Source organism: Maylandia zebra, linkage group LG2 (assembly GCF_041146795.1).
Source record: "Maylandia zebra isolate NMK-2024a linkage group LG2, Mzebra_GT3a, whole genome shotgun sequence".
NCBI classification, from domain to species: domain Eukaryota; kingdom Metazoa; phylum Chordata; class Actinopteri; order Cichliformes; family Cichlidae; genus Maylandia; species Maylandia zebra.
Genome location: NC_135168.1, coordinates 41,541,915 through 41,562,617, shown reverse-complemented (window position 1 = coordinate 41,562,617; position 20,703 = coordinate 41,541,915). Strand labels below are relative to the sequence as shown.

General features: G+C 41.2%; 1 protein-coding gene across 1 annotated transcript in view; it reads left to right on the top strand.

Annotated features, from left to right (window-relative positions):
* Positions 1 to 209: 209 nt before the first annotated feature.
* Positions 210 to 20,703, top strand: part of dock2 (dedicator of cytokinesis 2) — a 99,391-nt gene continuing 78,897 nt past the window's right edge. The window contains exons 1-21 of the mRNA XM_004545436.3: positions 210 to 388; positions 2,220 to 2,303; positions 4,711 to 4,751; positions 4,941 to 4,996; positions 5,104 to 5,200; positions 5,287 to 5,435; positions 5,702 to 5,837; positions 6,481 to 6,638; positions 7,841 to 7,922; positions 8,094 to 8,229; positions 9,728 to 9,803; positions 9,964 to 10,040; positions 12,153 to 12,403; positions 12,740 to 12,838; positions 13,010 to 13,082; positions 13,389 to 13,492; positions 14,564 to 14,765; positions 16,287 to 16,384; positions 16,486 to 16,575; positions 16,826 to 16,926; positions 18,855 to 18,989. Coding sequence (XP_004545493.1) covers positions 346 to 388; positions 2,220 to 2,303; positions 4,711 to 4,751; positions 4,941 to 4,996; positions 5,104 to 5,200; positions 5,287 to 5,435; positions 5,702 to 5,837; positions 6,481 to 6,638; positions 7,841 to 7,922; positions 8,094 to 8,229; positions 9,728 to 9,803; positions 9,964 to 10,040; positions 12,153 to 12,403; positions 12,740 to 12,838; positions 13,010 to 13,082; positions 13,389 to 13,492; positions 14,564 to 14,765; positions 16,287 to 16,384; positions 16,486 to 16,575; positions 16,826 to 16,926; positions 18,855 to 18,989 — 2,288 coding nt within the window. The 5' untranslated portion in view covers positions 210 to 345. The remainder of the gene's footprint in view (positions 389 to 2,219; positions 2,304 to 4,710; positions 4,752 to 4,940; positions 4,997 to 5,103; positions 5,201 to 5,286; positions 5,436 to 5,701; positions 5,838 to 6,480; positions 6,639 to 7,840; positions 7,923 to 8,093; positions 8,230 to 9,727; positions 9,804 to 9,963; positions 10,041 to 12,152; positions 12,404 to 12,739; positions 12,839 to 13,009; positions 13,083 to 13,388; positions 13,493 to 14,563; positions 14,766 to 16,286; positions 16,385 to 16,485; positions 16,576 to 16,825; positions 16,927 to 18,854; positions 18,990 to 20,703) is intronic.

Below are 20,703 nucleotides of genomic sequence, written 5' to 3'. Positions count from 1 at the left end.
TCCTCTCGACTCTAACACTTCTGTAACTGTCATCGTGTGTTACTGACGCTTTACTTTGAATAATGACGGCACGTCGAGTCTAAATGAGGAAAATAAGAGACATCGCACGCTGCAAAAGCCTGCGGGTGCTGTAGGACTCCACCTTGTTGTACTCACCCACTTCCTCTTAACCGCCTGAAGGCAGGAAGAGAGAAGAGACAGAAGGGGAAGAGAGGCAAAGGGGGATGGGCTTATTGCTTTCATTTAACGTTAACAAAATGCAGAAATGAGAAGTTAAGGTGGACGGACAAACTAGGAGATTTCTAAAGACAAAAGTATAAAGTAGGTAAAGGATTACACACAATCATGGCTCCTTGGATGAAAACCACAAGAGAGCGGTATGGTGTAGGTAAGTCAACATGTGCTTGTTTGTATGTATCTTTGTGTGAGATGTGCAGGCACATCCAGTTTTTATGGTGCCTTTCTGTTACGGTATGATGCTAGCCTATACAGCGAATGAATAGAAATGAGAAAAATAGATTCCCATCACTTCCTGCTTGGCGGATGTAGGCAGGTGCCAAAGGCCTCAAAGAGCTTTAGGAGGTAGACATCAGCTTTAATCCTTCCAAAGAACTGAGATCCTGAAATCTTATTCATCATTTAACTTCAGTGCAACTACGCTAATTATAGTTTATTTGCACTGAAGTGGTTCTGCAGTGGTTTGTAAGGGATAAAATCATAAGCAAAAATGGAGAAATAAGCAGCTGCAAGTAGGCAATCTCTACAAATTGCATAGCATGCAGCACATAAATACGGAAGCTAAAAGATAAACAGTCCTTAAAAATGTTCATTTTTGAAAGTGAAAGCCTGGTTTTGGCTTGGAGCAAATCCTAGAATGGGCAAGTACAGTGTGCAGTTTATCTGTTATGTATGTGGGTTTAATATGGCGGAGCTAATCAGTGTGTGTTGCCATTAGATATGCAGTGCAGTCACACACTTGGAAAAGACACAGATTTCTGCCTTCTAATACAGACTTTATTAACTGAGGTTCACTGGTCTGTTGCAGCCACTGCATTGATTTATCATTTAACCTACTTGCAAAAAGATAGACCATGTAGGGTTCTTTCACCTGGGTAGTTCATCTACTTATAGCACGAGACTGATGCTGATGGTGGGTGTGGGTTAAAAAGTCATTTTAAAGCACTTTCTAATATACTTACTCAAAGAAAATATTGTTTATTGTATCTAGTATAAATATCTTCCTGGTCTGTGTAAGACTACAACACAGGAAGTGGGGGAAGAAGGAAGTCTCAAGTTTGAATACAGTAGAAAAGTCTGATGCAAAAAAAAAAAATGTTGACAATTTAGTCTCACGAAGTGCGCACAAATAAGCTTCCTTTTCCTTTTCTATCAGTTTAAGTATCGTCTAGAAATAGTCTGACTTTTTTGCTTGGTTTTTTGCACAGTCAGAATTTCATTAGCAGGCATTTTGTAGCTGCAGTTCTTCTTGAGGGCAAACCATCTTTAAGCTCAAATGGAGGAGAGCAAACCTCTGAACTGTTGCACAAAGATGAATGATAGACTTTAGCTGTCGGTGCTCTGCACACTTTTCCTCTGCCGTGCAACTGGTCTTTGGCTGCAACCCATGTCGCTACTCACTGCTGCTTTCACTGTTTCCTAAATCCGATCATTTTGACTGATACAGTCATTAAAGAAAAGACAGAAAGCAGAAAAAAAGAGCCTACTAACGTCTTTAAATTGCTCCAGAGCTCCGGATTATCAACACCCCAAAACCTAAAGAAATGCTGTTTACTATCGCATAAACCCAACCTGAGGCCCACTGAAGAAAGGCGTTGCTCCTTAACCTGTTCCGTTGCCTGCCTACTCGTGTGTGCCACCGTTTGCAGCTGGCCAGCATCTGGATACACTAACTTATTTGGACTACCTATTTATATTTACCTTAAGCTACTTAGTCGCCATCTACTATTGTGTTTTACTGCTACTTTTTTTTTTACTGGTTAGCCTTTTTTTAAAAAAAAAACCTTATAACGTGTGACGTCACGAATCAAGCTAGCTTACCGTGTGTACTAAAATCTTCCTGTAACCGAGGCTTGCCATTGCATACTTAGTGTTTGTGTTCAAGTTTATTTTTCCATTGTAACAATAACCTTATTTATATATTCAATATATTTATGTATATTTTTATTTTATTCACTTATGTTTTTTTTCTTCTTTTTTAGTAAAGTGGAACTTTGTTGGCCAAAATGAGAAGCACCTTTCCCTGGAGGTGGGCGAAACTGTCCACATCCAAGAGGTTTGCGAAGGTAAAATGTTGTTAAATAAGTCGGTTATCCGGTTTGTCAGTGTGGTTCAAATACTTTATACATAGATGTGTAAAACTTTGAAATTATTTGTTATTGAAAAACTGCATGTTAGTAAGGATATTTTGTTCGTGTTTTTGTAAATGTTACATTTGTGAGAGTTAGACGTTTATCATGTTTTATGGAGTATAAACATGATAAATACATTTAAAATACAATAATATGTACGCTCAACTGCTACTTTTTACATCCTTGTACTGGGTTTAATCCCCGTTTAGCCTTCAGCATTGCCTTAATTCTTCCTGGCAGAGATGCAACAAGATGATGGAAACATTCGTCAGAAAGTTTGGTCCATGTTCACATGATAGCATAACACAGTTGGTGCAGAGTGAATCTTCTTGATGCAAATCTAAAAGGCTGGATGGAGATTGGTGTCTATGGAATTAGCCAGATGATTTGGGCTTTGTCACACAGAAACAGCCATTAGAGGCCATCAGAAGATGGGTACACTCTGGCTATAAAAGGATGAGCATGGTCGGGAGCAATATTCAGATAAAAAATGCTAAACTGGTACTAAGGAGTCCAAACTGTGCCAACACGATATCGCCAACACCATTACACCACCATCTGTCTGAACTGTTTATACAAGGCCGGATGGTTCCATGCTTACATGTTGTTTACACCAAAGTCAGACCCTACTATTTGAATATTGCAGCAGAAATCAAGACTCATCAGACCGGGCAATGTTTTTTTCCAGTTTTCTACCATCCAATTTTGGTGTGCTCAACCACATTATAGCCTTAGTTCTTAGCTGGCAGACCAGCGAGCCTGGCTGTAACGACAGTGCCTCATTCAGAGTCCCTTCAGTCGCCTTTCCTCCCCCATTCTGAAACTCTGTTTGAACTTCTTAAGGTTGTCTTGAAAAGGTACTGAGTTGCTGATATGTGATTGGCTGATTAAATATTTGCAGTAGCAAGCAATTGAACTGGTGTACTTAACAAAGTGACCAGTGAGTATAACTATTACATTGCTGTAACTTCCAGAATCAGAGTACTTTATTAATCCTTAGGGAAATTATGTGGTTACAGTTGCTCCAAGACAATAACAGTAACAGACTAAATTAAGAACTAAATTAAATAATACATCCATCCATCTTCATCCGCTTTATCCGGGCAGCAGCCTAAGCAAAGAGGCCCAGACCTCCCTCTCCCCAGCCACCTCCTCCAGCTTATCCGGGGGAATACCAAGGCGTTCCCAGGCCAGCCGAGAGATATAATCTCTCCAGCGTGTCCTGGGTCTGCCCCGGGGCCTCCTCCCGGTGGGACATGCCTGGAACACCTCACCCAGGAGGCGCCCAGGGGGCATCCTTGTCAGATGCCCGAACCACCTCAGCTGGCTCCTTTCGATGTGGAGCAGCAGCTGCTCTACTCTGAGCCCCTCCCGGATGGCCGAACTTCTCACCCTATCTCTAAGGGAGAGGCCAGCCACCCTTCGGAGGAAGCTCATTTCTGCCGCTTGTATCCGCGATCTCGTTCTTTCGGTCACTATCAACAGCTCGTGGCCATAGGTGAGGGTAGGGACGTAGATCGACCGGTAAATTGAGAGCTTCGCTTTTACACTCAGCTCCCTCTTCACCACGACGGACCGGTGCAGCGTCCGCATTACTGCAGCTGCAGCCCCAATCCGTCTGTCGATCTCCGGCTCCCTTCTCCCATCACTCGCGAACAAGACCCCGAGATACTTGAACTCCTCCACTTGGGGCAGGAACTCATCCCCGACCCGGAGTGGGCACTCCACCCTTTTCAGGCTGAGAACCATGGCCTCAGATTTGGAGGTGCTGATCCTCATTCCCGCTGCTTCACACTCGGCTGCGAACCGTTCCAGTGCGAGCTGTATTAAATAATACAATATATCACAAATTTTACAAAATATAAGAAATGCCTCCAATATGTACAAATAGCTCAATTATAAATATCCAGAATATTGCAGAGGTGAAATATATATGATTGACATTTTACTCTAAACTGCAAAACTTGTTATTTGTTATTTTCACTGTAGAGCATGTGCAAAACGGTGTAGTTATTGTACTGTGCATTAGATGGAGGACTTGTACAGGGAGATGGCCACGGGTAGGAATGATTTCCTGTGTCGTTCCGTGGTGCATTTGGGAAATCTCAGTCTCTCACAGAACATCCTCTTGTGACTGACCAGCACGTCATGGAGTGGGTCAGAGGTATTGTCCTAATGTTGGACAACATCCCCCTCTTTGATACCATTTTACAGGAGTCCAGCTCCATCTCCACAAAATTATGGAGCTGGACTCCCTTAAGGTGGTGATGTTGTTCCAATTAGAGAGTCTACGCTATCCTGATTTCCTGTCTTGATAGTAAGATGCCACTTTGTCTTTCAGGTTGGTACAGAGGCTTCTTGTCTAGGAACAAAGCGCAACAGGTAAGAGCCTACACAAGCATAATATCAGTGAAGATTTACATTAACAGAAAGCTTTAAAGCACATTTTAGCGGTCAGCCAGATTTATTCATGTGAGAATTTTACTTTTCTTATTCTTTCTTGTGGAAAAGAATATTCCAAGCTATCACCACTTATCATTTCCTCATTCATCTCCTCTACATGTATTCCAGGGAATGTTTCCAGTCAGTTTTGTTCAAGTTAAGGAAGTCATAATTGAAAAACGAGGGTATGTAAAAAAAATAATAATAACAGTACCAAAAATAAGGCATCTTTAACTGTCTGTAAAAGTTTTTTTTTAATTTGTTCCATTTTCCATTACTTATGCTCTGACAGAGATGAGGAAGTGGTGTTGTCTGCAGAGATGCCCTTGGTGAAGGAGGTGACCACTACGTTGAGGGAGTGGGGAAGCATATGGAAGCAGCTATTTGTGGTATGAATTAAACAGTGAGCCACTTTTTGTACTCGTGTGTGTGTGTTTGTGCGCCTGAATCGAACATCATTTATTTACCTCTCCAGGCCAATAAAGAGGCACGTGTCAAACAGGTCCAGAGGCTGATGTGGGAACTGATGGAGTGGCGTTCTCAGCTCCTGTCTGGCACCCTGCCTAGTGATGAATTCAAGGAGCTAAAGCAGAAAGTTACTTCCAAGATTGACTATGGCAACAAGTACGCCTGCATTAATATTTAAACATGTTTATACTTTCTCATTGTTTAAAGCTTAATCAACCAACCAGATTTTTGTCATACTGACTGTATAATTCATGTTAGTTTGATCTCCTTTGAACATCTTTCTGTTCTTTTCCTGATAACTTTGTCTTGCAATCTCTATTCCTTTGCCTCCCAGTCCATACCCCTTGCTGTGTTCCTGTGTTGCTCTTCCCTCATCCTTGTTCACCTTGTATCAATCTTCCCTCTATTACTCCCCACACCAGGATCCTTGAATTGGACCAGGTTGTTCGAGATGACGACGGGAACATCTTGGACCCAGAGCGAGCCAACGTCATCAGTCTATTTCGGGCCCATGAGGAGGCCACAGCCAAGATCAATGAACGCATCAAAGAGGAGCAGGTATATAACAAACTGTAGGAAGGAGAGGGCCATATAGAAAATGTTTTCCAAGGGTGAATGTGATGTCACAGTCACAACAGTGTTGTTTTTTTCAGCTTGGAAGCAACAACCAGGGAGTTTTTTTTTCTGGAGTAACTTCTACCCCATTATTGGGGTAATACAAGTACGCGTAAAAGTTACCCTGAACTAAACACAAGTAGAAAAACGACTTTATTACTTTTTTAAAAAAATAATAAATTAGTAAAATAAAACTTAACCCTTGTGAAAAAGTCCTTAAATAATACATTTTACTTCCCAGTCATGTGTGCTAGCTTGGACTAATTAAGAATTCACTTCCTTTCAAATTGGCTTAACTCCACTTCAACTCCATCCAGCCAATTTTTCATTTCAGCCTTGACTCAGTTCATTGACAGAATGGATTTCTGATGATTTTCTTACTCAGTGATTTCCATTTCCCGCACAAACCCACAATCTGCAGCTGCAGCTGGTGCATTTTAGAATAAAGTAACCACTAATTATAAAACATTAGAGCAGCCAAACACATTTATCAGACCCTTGCCAAAATGAACACTTTTGGTTGGAATTTTATCCTGTTAAATCATCATCAGTAGTTATCTCTTAAAATTAATTTCCTCTCACACAGTCCAACATCCAGACAGACCACAGCGGGATCTCAGCACGGATCCAGTCCTCCCCCACCCACAGCCTCTACGTCTTTGTGAGGAACTTTGTCTGTCGCATTGGAGAGGACTCCGAGCTCTTCATGTCCCTCTATGATCCCAATAAGCAAACCATCATCAGGTGTCACTTCTCTTTCCTTACCGTATTCCCTAAAGGTGTTTCAGACATATGTTCCTGTCAGGTGGATTAGACGCTCAGGAAGATTTGGCTTCACATTGTGAAGTAAAGTTATTGCGGGTCTTATATATTTTTCAGTGTCACTGAAAGGAAGTGACTTTTTATTTTGTGTTAAATCACAAACATACAGACTGAAAGATAAGGCGATTTTTTTTCTTATGTAATTGATTCTTCTTTGGAAATTAACATCATAGTTCCAGCTAAAAAATTACATCCCTTGTTTGTTTAGATGTCGTTGTTGTTGTTGTTGTTTTTAACCTTACCTCAATTGTTCTGCTGTATAAAACATATATGCAAAACCTTTTTTCTATTTCTTCTTGTGTCTGTATACCTCTCCATTGTTTCTCTTCTATTGCTAAGCCCTGTTAAATGTGAACAACGGCATGCCAAAAATAAATATACAGAAACTACAAATTATAGGGCCGCACATACTGAGTGGCAGCACTGTGTGGTGCCTGACAGTGCTGACGTTAAGCCCTGTCACTCACTGTCATACTGGCTATATCTATGTCTCAGCCACAGAAGCTGAAAGTATTAAGATAGACCCAAGTCTGTCATCTTATTCTTATAACATATATTATCCACAGCTACTCTTTTGTATTTTCTTGCATTGGCTGTGATCTCTGATTCACTTCTGTCTCATCTGTGCTTATGTGCTTAAATAATTTACTATTTTCTTTGAAAACCTTTTTTTTTTCGCAGAGGTATGTTTATCCACATCTCCCTGAAAAAAAGTGAAGAACAGTAGGGTTCAATATTTTAGAAAGATATTAGGTTTTTCTAATTTTTTTAACCTTACTGCACCCACAGGTTTTCTTGGGGTCCGCTTTTCTATTCTCCTCCCTTAAAGTGTCTCTTACATGTTTATGTAGCTACACAGGGTAGATTTAGTAGTTACAGCTGTTTGCAAGGGGATCAAAGATTTGAGCTTAAGTTTCACTGAAACTGTTTTCATTGTGAATCATGTGCATCAGTCAGGCTGCAGTGCACAGTTTCATTTTGGCTAGTAGAGTATGTCTGAAAATTTAATTATGAATGATGAGATAATCTTTATGTGGTTGCTTGCTAAAATGTAAAATTAATTTAAAAATGTTTATTTATTTGTGTATTTATTTATTTGTAACTCTTTACCCTTCTTTGTACAGTGAGAACTACTTAGTACGCTGGGGCAGCAAAGGTTTTCCTAAAGAGATTGACATGCTCAACAACCTGAAGGTTGTCTTTACAGTAAGTGACCACACGAGGGCAATGTCACACTGTTCTTAGCTGTGGAGAGATGAAATAGGTGACCTATTTCTTTTCAGAAGATTACATAGCATTTTTGTTTGTTTGTTTGTTCCTTTATTCCTGATTTCTGAATTTATTTCATACACAATTGTTTTTGTCTTTGCTCAACAGGACTTGGGAAACAAAGACCTGAGCAGAGAGAAGATTTATTTGATCTGTCAGATTGTAAGAGTAGGCAGGATGGACCTGAAAGAAGCAAACAACAAGAAGTTTACTCAGGGCCTGAGGAGGCCTTTTGGGGTTGCAGGTAAGTCATGAAGAGACAATGCAGAGGTTTTTTTTTCCAACATGCTACTAAATTTCTAGCTCTAGTGATCAAGGAGTGGAAAAAGTACATTGGCAATCTTCATTGTCAGTGTTTGCTAGTTCAGCGATAAGCAATGTTTATTTTAGTTTTGTTACATATACGTGACTTCAAATTATGACACACTTTTGCACTAATGAACAGATATATTGAACACTAATCATCGGATATAGTGAACAGGAAACACACTATTGCATAATTTGAAGGCAGTGAAGAAGACTGCAAGTCTGTGAATTTAAAAAGTGCAGGGTTAAAACCCTTTTTTTTTTTTTAAAAAGTAGCTTTGTAAATGCTTTGTGAGCATACTGGTGACCTCAAGGTAACTGAGCGTGTCTTTTTGATTAATGTTGAGGGTCAAATGGGAAATGGCCTGCATTTGTATAGCGCTTTACTCAGTCACTAAGGACCCCAAAGCGCTTTGCACTACATTCAGTCATTCACACATTCACACACTGGCAATGGCAAGCTACAGTGTAGCCACAGCTGCCCTGGGGCGCACTGACAGAGGCGAGGCTGCCGGACACTGGCGCCACCGGGCCCTCTGACCACCACCAATAGGCAAACATGGGGTTAGTATCTTGCCCAAGGATATTTGGCATGCAGCCAGGAGGCAGCCTGGGATCGAACCACCGACCTTCTGATTAGTGGCTGACCTGCTCTGCCACCTGAGCTACAGCCACCCGTAAAACAACAGAAGCTTTCATCCGATTCACAGGAGAAAAGGCTAACACATCTCATTTCATTACCAAATTCCACCAGTTTTACCATCAATAATGACTTTTGTTAGGTGCTTCAATCATTATTACTTGTGTTCTCTAAAGCAACCTTTTTTTGCGCCACGGACCAGTTTATGCCCGACAACACGGACCGGCCTTTAAGGTGTCGCGGATAAATACAACACAATAAAACTAGTACCGGTACTGAAAAAAATATGATTTATTCATAACACACGTGAAAAGACCCAGGAAAACCGAGTTAACGATAAAAAGAATAACAAAATAACGCTGAAAACCGATAAAAACCCTGAAAAACATACATTTCAGACCTGAGCCTCAACTCTCGGGGCCCGGTACCAAACGACTCACGGACCGGTACCGGTCCGAGGCCCGGGGGTTGGGGCCCGCTGCTCTAAAGGTCAACATTGTTTTGCTTCTGCTTGTGCTGCTGCAGGTATTATTGAACATACTTACACCTGGGAGCTATCCTTTGTACAAAGCTAAAATGTTGATGGTGACTGTAAAGCCCTTTTTTTTTTACACTTTTGGCTTCTTGGAATCTCACTTCTAAGTTGCCTATATCCTCATGTAACTTCACAACGAGCAATGAGGAGGCCAGTCTTTCTAATGTGGTGTTTTGCTAATGTGAAACCTCAGTACGGATTACAACCTAGTACTTGTTTGATTCTGTCATCACAGACACATTTGTTTTCTCTTCTTGGCAGTGATGGACATCAGTGATATCATCAAAGGGAAGATTGAATGCGATGAAGAGAAGCAGTATTTCATCCCCTTTTTCCCGTATGTCCTGTTTCTTGTTTCTTTTTTTCCCACTCCACCTCTCTCTGACCTTTTCTTAGCAATTAAAAACCTGAAAATCTATTACCTATAAAATTAAGAAAACAGTACTGTAATTTTCTGCATATGAATGTTTTCTTTGTGTTTGTATGTTTGACTCCAGGGTAGTTGCAGAAAATGACTTTCTCCACACCTTACTGAACAAAGTGACAACATCACGAGGAGACAGTGGTGGCCAAGGTACAGTTTTGCAATCCCAGGCTTTGTTCTTTGTTCCTAGTCATGTGGCAGTTCTTGCAAAAGTCCTGCACGCACTGAAGGTTCCCACTGGACTGTATATGCTCCAGTCATTTGTGGTTAGATAAAATGGCAGTTCTTCATTGCATCCTCGCCTCTTTTCTCTGCACTAGGGTGGAGAATGAAGGACATTATCCTGATGTATGGCACCCACCCTTGAGCTGGTGTTTTCATATTACTTAACCTCCATTTCTCCCTGACCAGACTCTAGTCTTGCTGCTCACTACCTCATGTTTATGGCAGACTTTGACAACCCCTATGGGTGACACTGTCTTGTTCCACATAGAGTAACCCCGCATATCCGACTGCACTGTCATATCGCTCAGCTTTTATCCTCCTCTCACTCCTGAAGGCCCTGGGCATAACCTGGAAAATGAAAGGAGCACTTGAACAAGCAGATATGGAAGGAACACTTGAGGCCACCAGATGCCTGCTCTTAACATTACTCACCCCTAATCTCTCCTTCCTCTCTTTTAGGTGCTTTTGCTACTGTCCAGACACACACACACACACACACACACACACACACACACACACACACACACACACACACAAAAAACACATTGAGTGTTTTCCCTGTAGGTCTGTGGTTATCCTTGAAAATGTAGGTTTGTAACACAGTCTAGATTTCACCACCTATGTATTTCCCTAAAATAGCTCACCTCTTTTTCCCCTTTTGATTCCCAATTCCTTTTCTTTGCTTTTTCACCTAATTTCTCTGAAACCCTCTGAGAGTCCATTTTCTTTAGAAGTAAATTCTGTTGATAATAATAATACCTCCATCTTTTCTTTTCCCCCTTTGCTCCCATTTCCTAAATGGGACACAGCAATTTTCCAGCATTTATTGCAGTCTTGTCTGCAATGCCAGCACATCCTCAGTTCATTTTAATATCATGTTTCCCATAAATAACCAGTAACCTTTTACATAAAATAAAGCATCCATTAAGTTCAGCCCTCAGGCCTCATGTTTCAGGGTTTCTGTTGGTCCTGAAAACATCTTAAAGTTTTTTTTAAATTCAGTTTTAATACTACAGGTCCTTGAAGTTATTTTCATTTATTTGGCTTCCATTTGAATTTACATTCCCACAGAGAAATAAATGAACACTCGTTTTGCGATCCCTCGTTTAAAGAAGACTTGAGTGGTGCCTGTATTTACATGCAAACGCTCTTAAATTTGCTAAGGTTTGGTCTTGCAAAGTTCTTTAAAATATTCAGTTTATGCTCGTGCCCATTAAAATACACTGTTTTTACACAGGTTGTTTTATATGATAGATGGTCCTGCAGGCCAAATCTTATCTGTGCATCTTTCTCTTTCTGGTCTGTTGCATTTTACAGAAACGCATGTATGCTTGAAGAATAAGCATAAAAAGTTTTATGATACCATAAACTGACTGGTATATAATGCGTACCCTTACTCTAACTGTGTGCTCAAACCACTTTTTGCTACAGTGCTCATTCACATACATTCAAAGAACTTTTTTTCTATACCATTTTCACACGAACTCACACTCTGATGCATCAGAGGCAACTCTGGGTTCAGTGTCTTGATCAAACATACTTCAGTATGCAGACTGGAGAAGCTGGCGCATCCACTGATCTTCTAGCCACAGCTGCCACAAAGCTGGGCTTGGAGCTGGGTTTGGGTCTTGCAGTTGAGAATGGAGCCAGCGAAACATGTGAGGCAACTGAGGACGGGGCTGGTCACCTGAGACCTGCTCAGATTTACCGGCATTAAGATTTCCAAAGCCAGAATAGGAAGATTTCATATGTGCTTCAGGGTTCCCAACAAAGCATACCCATGGCAGCTCTACACAAAATATAAATCTCATGGCTTTAACTAGAAATGTGACCAGATATAAGCTTGAAAAGCCTCTTCCTAGCTTCTTTTAACCAACACAACCACAACTCTGCATCACACTTTATGTAGTGCAGAAGAATAATATGTATAAGGAAAAAACGTATATAAAGTCATTATCGCATCTTTTTTTTTTTTTCAGTAGTACATTCTCTTCCTCCATCTCTAATACATAGTCTTCTTCATTCTCTTATCCATAGGGCTGTGGGTCACCATGAAGGCTCTGGTGGGGGACATTGTGCAGATTCGGAAGGAATACCCTCACCTCGTGGACCGCAGCACCGTGGTAGCCCGGAAGCTTGGCTTCCCAGAGATCATTATGCCTGGAGATGTTCGCAATGACATCTACCTCACCTTACAGGGCGGAGACTTCGACAAATACAACAAGACAACCCAGAAAAACGTAGAGGTCATCATGTGGGTCTGTGATGAGGAGGGCAAAGTCATACAGGTGAGGAAATGTGAAATAACAGGGACAGAGCATATCAATGGATTCAAAGAGGAGAGGGATTTCTATGAACTGTGATTGGTTTGTGTGTGTCTAGGGTATAGATAAAGTGTGCGGGTGCAAAAGTATATGTTGTGTATTAAATGATTGAGGTGGTGTAGGTCATTGAGCAAGCACGGCACTGATGAAACACTTACTCACCCTCTCATAGTCAGGGCAAATGGATACGGATTTATCCCAGAAGGCAAATCCATCTTAGGCATACATGGATGCACACACAAACATAAATTCTTCACAGTCACTGTGAGGCGTATTTTTCTTTACCTCTCTTTTTCCTAGAACTCCATCTGTCTGGGAGCAGGGGATAAGGCAGTCAGTGAGTACAGATCTGTCATCTACTACCAAGTCAAACAGCCCCGCTGGATGGAGACGTTTAAGGTGTGTGTGTTTTATTTCCTTATCTACTAGTCTCTTCGTTCCGTTGTCTTGATATAATGCATTTGCATTCGTGATTTCTAATGTTCAAGGCAAGAAATCACATCATACTGTCAGTATGTCTTTAGGATATCAGTTTTATTATATTCTACAATAACGTGAGATATCCTCCAGGTGGCAGTCCCCCTGGAAGAAATGCACAGAATTCATTTACGCTTTATGTTCAGACATCGCTCTTCCCAGGAGTGTAAGTATCACCCTCTGTCTCTCTCTACTTGTCTGCATTCTTCATTAGATCATCACTCTTAACTCCTCCTCTCTGATCCCCTGAGTATAATGTGACACTGAAAGGACAGAATGAGTCTAACCTATTTGGAAAATGAGCCAAGGCATCATTACACATACTTGATTAAACAAATGAGCACTTTTTCTTTCTTCTGCGTGTGAATTCGCGTGCCGTGTGAACTCCTTCCTCTCTTTCTCTATTTCCCTGATGTGTTTTTCCCCTGGCCATTTCTAGTTTTGTTTACTTATCATTCTCCTTAATTTGCAGCCAAGGATAAGAGTGAGAAGAACTTCGCTATGGCTTTTGTGCGTCTAATGAAGGATGATGGGACTGTTCTGCAGGATGGACTGCATGAACTTGTGGTCTTCAAGGTCAGAACCAGCGGCAGAACTTTTGGATAAAGAAAGACGAACTAATGAATGGACTCAGTATCCTCTCAAAAGGAAATACCATCATCCTCGTTTTCCAGTTTAGAGAATAGCGCATATAGACCTAAGAACACATAATAACAAACAAAGAATGATCCTTTCATGATGAATTTATGTTTACAATATGAAGGTCAAACAAAAGTGGTGAAAATGTGCACAGCCACTTGTCGAAAATACTGTATGGTAGATAATCTACAAATAAGTTTGAAAGATGATTGCACCGGGGAAAACGTCTAACAATGTATGTTTAAATGCAACAATCATCAAAACTGACCTAAACATGTAGCGAGTATAGATAAGAGGTTATGGCCACCCAGACAGGTTGAGTGAAGCCAAATAGATTTCCTGCCAAATGAGCCCAAGCTAAGATTGAATCCCCATATTGATTAAATGCCAAACCCAATGAAGATTAATTACTCGTGATTCACTCAAAGACCAAATGGATGGTCCCTCTGTGCCCTCTTTCTCGATTATCTCTCGTTATCCCTGCATTCCTCTCGATCTCTGCGCCGCTCATGGCTTCACTCTCTTACTCTCCAATTTTTCCAGCCACTCACTCATTATTTACTGATGTGGCATGAATGAGGACAGAGTTGAGGGTGCTGAGTTGAAAATATGACATTCACTGATGCCCTCACCTCTGCCGTACCAGAGCTGTCCCACTGCTACCACTACCCACTACCTGCCACCCTGAAGCAATCAACCTAGAAGAACCGTTGATGTTGATGTGACAAATTAACGGTGTTCTGTTTTTGTCAAAGCTTCTATCTTTCTAACTTGTCTGACACAGCTGTATCCAAAACTATGAGTTCACAAAAATTAAGGCAGAAGTAAATAAGGCTTAGGCAAAACATAGGATTACGCTTTACAAATCTTACAAATGTATCAAATCGATCAGTTTTTCATTTACATCAAGACGTCTTGTAAGCTGAGACAATTTCTATACATCTATGACAGCTTTGTCGCACTAATGGTATCCACAGCATTTTGTTAAAAATGACTTTGTGCTTTTAGGGTGACAGCAAGCGCATGGAAGACGTGAACTCCTACTTGTCTTTGCCCTCAACCCGCAACCATCACAGTGACCCCCACAAGATGTCCACACTGAGCCGCAGCTCAAGCAGCGTGTCTGGGGGAGGAGGAGGCCTGTCTGTAAGCTCTAGAGACAGCTTCACCATCTCCACCCTGGTCTGCTCCACTAAACTCACCCAAAACGGTACGTGCAAGCCTGATATTGTGGCGACGTTAGCACGCTAGAGGCTTGGCAGGGCAAACGATTTTTACACAGAAACGGCCATGAAAACACAATAGATGACAAAAGGTCAAAAGCAGACCTTTATGTGGAGGAGGGTGCTTGAAATCAAGCCTGACACATCCAAAAAAAGAAAAAAAAACATTAATTAACAACTTCTTTCAACAGACTAATAAGGCCAGGCAAAGACAATGAATCATCGGTTGGCTGTGAAATTAGTAGAGGACAAATCCACTCCTTACAAGTCTGTAAGAAATACTGGTCGGATGTGGCCTCATGTATTGAGCTGGATTCAAATGTTTCCCTTGAAAACAACAAACTTGTGGTGAAATGCAATCAACATTTTACTGATGTGCTAAGACTGTGTTATTTTTAGGTTTAGAGTTAAAGGTTGAGGTGAGGTCAAATTAGAGGAAAGACAACCTCTAACCAATTAATGGTGAGTCAACAGAATCTTAATTAGACTATATGTTTTGTGGTCATGGAATAATAAGCAAGGGATGGAGGGCAGGCTGTGTATATACATGGATTTTATTAGCAGGGAATGTCATCATTTTGTCCTACACACTCAGGCAGCCCCACAGGCCAGACACACACACACACACACACACACACACACACACACACACACACACACACACACACATACAGAGTGAAATGCACATCTACATCTAATGCAAAAAGCACGTTCACCCCAGACAGTAAGGTGCATCAGAGACAGGTGGAGTTCAACAGCTGTTACTGAGGAAGTCAGTCCATCACTATAATGAACATTATCCTGCTGTATTAATCACCTGTACCACGTGCACACAGACACACACATGCACACACTTACACACACAAAGGCTTTTAAGCATGCATGCACACAATGTTGTTCAGGGCCACCCACCAGATGTGCGGCTTGGCCCGGTGAGTCAGAAATTACCGGTCAGGGAAAGCAGTGAGCCTTACGTGGGCAGCACTACAGAGACATGGAAATCTGCCCCGTGTCAAACTGAAGCAGAATTAATGACACAGACTGTGGATTTGAAAGTCCCAGAGGGATGGGCACTGTCCATATAACAATCATTACTTGACAAATCTCCACTTTATTGGCAGATGGAAATGAACTTGAGACTCTAGAATTAAATGTATATTGCCCAGGAAGCATACACTTTATATTTATTATTGTATATTTAAAACCCGGTTGATTACATTTACAGTGGTTTAAAACAGGGAAAACAGCAAATTGCTGAACTTCAGTGCTGTCAGTTAATTAGTGTAACTAATTAAATCATTTATTGTTTCAACTCTAATTTTAATGCAGCGCAGAAAAAATCAGCTTACTATATTTCACATGAAATTAATACTGAATTCTGCGCAATACCAAGGAGAATCTCTCTCTTTTTTAATTATGCTGTTAATTGAAATGGCATTTACATTATAGTTGAGTAACCTCAACTTCCACCTGAACATCAAAAATCCTTTGTTTTCTCGTCTGTGTAGTGGGGCTTTTGGGTCTGCTCAAGTGGAGGACTCGACCTGAGCTCCTCAAAGAAAACTTGGAGAAGCTAAAAATCATTGATGGAGAGGAGGTGGTCAAGGTCAGTGGTGTGAATACAAGTGTGCCATTCAATAAGCGTGTAGACTAGTGTGTGTGTACTTTGACTGCTTCTCCCTTTTTTTTCTGTACATGTGTATGTAGTTTCTGCAGGACACTCTGGATGCCTTGTTCAACATTATGATGGAACACTCTCAGACTGATGACTATGACATTCTTGTGTTTGATGCCTTGGTGAGTGTGTGGTTTTTGTGAGTCTGACTTTGCATGCTTGCGTTGTCAACACATGTAGCAGATATCTTGACAGGCTATCTCTGCGTTCAGCGGGTCTTGACATCTTTGTATCTAACCGTCCATCTTTTCCCAAATAAACACGACTGTCAGATGATCATACAAAAATTCTCATCTGCCTTTTAAATGTTTTACTGCTTTGTAAGCGTTTAACAAACTCTCATAGTCTCTCTTCTCTTACTATGTCTGGCAGATACACATCATCGGGCTCATCGCTGACAGAAAATTCCAGCACTTCAACACAGTGCTGGAGGCCTACATCAAGCAACATTTCAGTGCTACGCTGGCTTACAAGTAGGTTATTTCCATTATCTTTCCATTATTTCCTCTTACTGTCATGTCACTCCAGAAAGAGTAAGATACACTTTTTAACAACACATCCCATTTACTGGAGCAGCAAAGGAAGTTGCTGAATGATTTGGTGAATTGAATCTAAACCGCATGGTGCAGTGATTAATAACTTCACTCTTGGTTAGTCAGATTCCTGGTCTCAACAGCTCACAGTGACACATGACAACAAGAGCTCAGTAAATAGAGACAGGCTTTTCCAGGAAATGTGAGCTTTTGTCTGAACGGTGCTGAGTGACAGGATGCAGCCAGAGGCCGATGGTGTGGGTTTTTGTTTACTTGTATAATGACAATAGAAATAAATATGGTGATGAAAACCCCTTATGTAATCACATTAATCTGAGGTAAATGAGTTTATATTCCACATAATCACTGTAAAATGTCACGCATTTAAGAATAAAATAGGAAATGCCACTCTTATTGAAAAGATGCTGTAAATGAGGCAGCGACACGTAGGACTGATGAGAATATTACATTCCAGCATGTCCCGCATGGCCGGCAAAATATCACGTTATAATGAAGTGGTCTTATACATGGTGTATTTATTGAGTTTATTTTGCAGTACGCAAACTCAAAAACTGTACACTCATAATAGATGAAAATAGACTAATTATCAGCATTTCCACTTCAGACAAAGAAAACGTCCTTAGTGTTTCTGGGCAGAGGCCCTGGCGATCCCTCTGATCGTCCAATGCTTGACAAATCTGGCTAAAGGGACATGGAACGTCACCTGTATGGAGGGGAAGGAGCCCATATTAGTCTGTGAGGTCGAGAAACAGGGTCCCCTAGCTGAGGGTCTGAAATCAGTTTCCCCTTGATAAGGGATGGAAGGCTGATTTCCACTCTGGATTTCTGAGGCAGTAGACAGGGATGGCTATACTTGTATTTCCCTGGTGCCTGTACACTGGGTTCACCTTGGTGGACAAGATGGTTATTTCCCTCACCTCTAATTTCATTGTTTCATATGTGCTCTATCATAACTCCATCCCTCTCCCGTTAGTATGTTGGCATTCACCCTCTAAGAGGGTCGCTGCAGCTTATCGCCTGTCAGCCCAGAGGCTATTATGTAAAACTGTCTAACTTGCTCTCACCATATTTTAAACTGCTCTCAGATGGAATAAATCCTCCTGTACTTGCCTTTAAGCTACTGCACCAAAACAAAACTAGGGATCACTGACTAGTAATTACATTGGATGTATTTTCAAGTCCACTCTAATGGCAGTGAGGCCAGATTGGAGTCAAGTTTTAAAAGGACTTTTATTGTTTAAGAGGATTGTGTAGTTTTAAAGTGGTCGTTCTTAGCGAGCGATCCGCTGTTGCCACTTCATGGAAATTGAGCTATCACAAAACCAAAAGGCTATATAGCTACTGTACAAATGTTCTAGTGTTGTATAATATTGCGACACAGGAAGGTTAAAGAGGAAGATTCTGGTAGGTTGTAAACTTAGACTGAACTTTGTGCTACCCAAACCTCTCTCCAACTGCGTTGGCACAGCAGAATATTTATGTGTGTGTCTAAAGACGCCTGCAGGGTGTGCATGTGTTGGAGAATGATTTCTTCACCATGCATCTGAGGGCAAATAAAAATGTCTGTGAGCTGTGTGAAAGGTACATCTGTTCAGGTGTGAAATACTATTTTGCTATTTTTCCACAGCCACCTCTCTGACAGTTTTTCTCTCTGGTTCTTTTGCTCTCACTCTATTGCACTCCGTCTTTCTGCTCTATGGAAGTGAAAAATGGAGTTGGTGATTAACTTTCCAACCTGTGCAACATCAGAAAAGGAATGACAATTTTGTCTGAATGATTTTGATTGTCTCCTTTCTCCCCATCCTGCACCTCCTTCCTGATTCCTCCCCCGTATCTTTCTTCCCCAGAAAGCTGATGTCGGTGTTGAAGAGGTATCTAGATGTGTCCAGTCGAGGAGAACAGTGTGAGCCCATACTCCGAACCCTCAAAGCCCTCGAGTATATCTTCAAGTTTATTGTTCGTTCACGCATGCTCTACTCGCAGTGAGTACTTTTTTTTCTGTTTTGTTTTTGGATCCTCGACAATGCAAATAGAGATTCTTGAACACACACAGAACCCAGTGACTCTGCATTGCCAAAGTAATTGTTTTTGACAGCTCTGTGAGAAAGGCCTGCTGATTACAGCACTAAAGGTGCTAATAAGCATTGATGATGAAGTGCAGCAACCAAATGATCTAGCTAATGTCAGGGCAGGACTGCTGAATGGGCAGCCAACATGGCCAGAAAAGTTCCAGCAAGAGAGACACCCACTGTGCTGAGCCCAGGGCTGCACCATATGACGAGTGTAAACACCATTTATAACTAGTGAAAAAGTTGTTGCTGAGAGATCAGACAGATGATCCAGAAACATGATGTTCCCTGCCTGTGGGTAACTTGAGTGACTTTGTGTTGATGCCACTGGATGTAGGTACATAGGACACAACCCTGTAGAATTCTGTATGAATGTTTATAGAAATTAGTTTTGAGGGTGTGTGTGTGTGTGTGTGTGTGTGTGTGTGTGTGTGTGTGTGTGTGCGCGCGTGCCACCTGATCAGTGACAGTCTGTCTTTTTAATCTTCTAAAGGGCATCAGGGGCTTTTGATTGTTTGTTTATTTGATGAGAAACTGGAAATGGGAAGAGATATATAAATTCGGATAATAAATTGATTATACTGAGTTTACTCTGCCAGTTGGGGACAAGGGCAAGTCCATCAAACTTTTAAGGTCAGATTTTGTTTGTTCCAGCATTCTCATGAAATTATATTGGTATACCTTGCCCATTCTGATCTGGATTCCCATGTTTTTAGAAGATGGAAATCTAAGTTTGTGAATGTGAGAGCTTGAGAATGAGGCAACAATGAGACCTTAAGATTAAGTGGAGCTTGTAAATGAATAAGTTTGAATCTTAGTGACCATGACTTCAAGGTCAGAGGTCACTGAGAGTCACAACAATGTCACAACAATGACATTGACCTCAAAGTCAAGGTCAGAGGTCAGGTTTTCTGAAAATCTTGTGAACGTGATAACTTGAAAACGAGGCGACATAGGATTTTGGATACCATTTGTGTGTGTACTAGGAAGCTGAGGGTCAGCACTGGCAGTCACGAGTATTTTTAGAACCTGAAACTATGCCCATTTTAATATACAGTCTACAAATAAAAATGGAGATACATATGCCTATTTAGCAAGGTGTTACAAAATGCTATTATAAAAAATGGCAAGATCCAGTGTCTCAGAATGATAGAATTAGAAAATGGCAGATTTCTCTGTCAGTGAGTTCAGATTTTTCTGCAGGTTTGTCTTTTTGTGCTTTTCTTTGTGTTTATGTATGTGCATGTGTGTTCACACAGACATTTTAAGCAGACATTTAAGCATTCTTCTAAGTAGATGCTTTTGTGTGTGCATGACATTATCTCATCACTGGTCCTAGACTGACTGAGCTTCAGTCACCAGCATCCCCTGGGTGTTTCTAAAGCGATAAATCTCACTCTTCTTCTCGGCTTCTCTCTCTCCTTTTCTGTCTCTTTGTCTACCAACTACCTGCTGCTGACAGTTTCAGCTTCCTCTGCATCTAAAGTTTCCACATCAGATTTCTCCTCTACTCTAAGGCCTTGTCACGCAGAGAGAAAATCACATATTCAGGGGAGCCACCGTGCTGTAGATGCATCTGTAAGGCTTCATCACCGTCACCATGAAGACTAGCAGTCATTAATAGTTA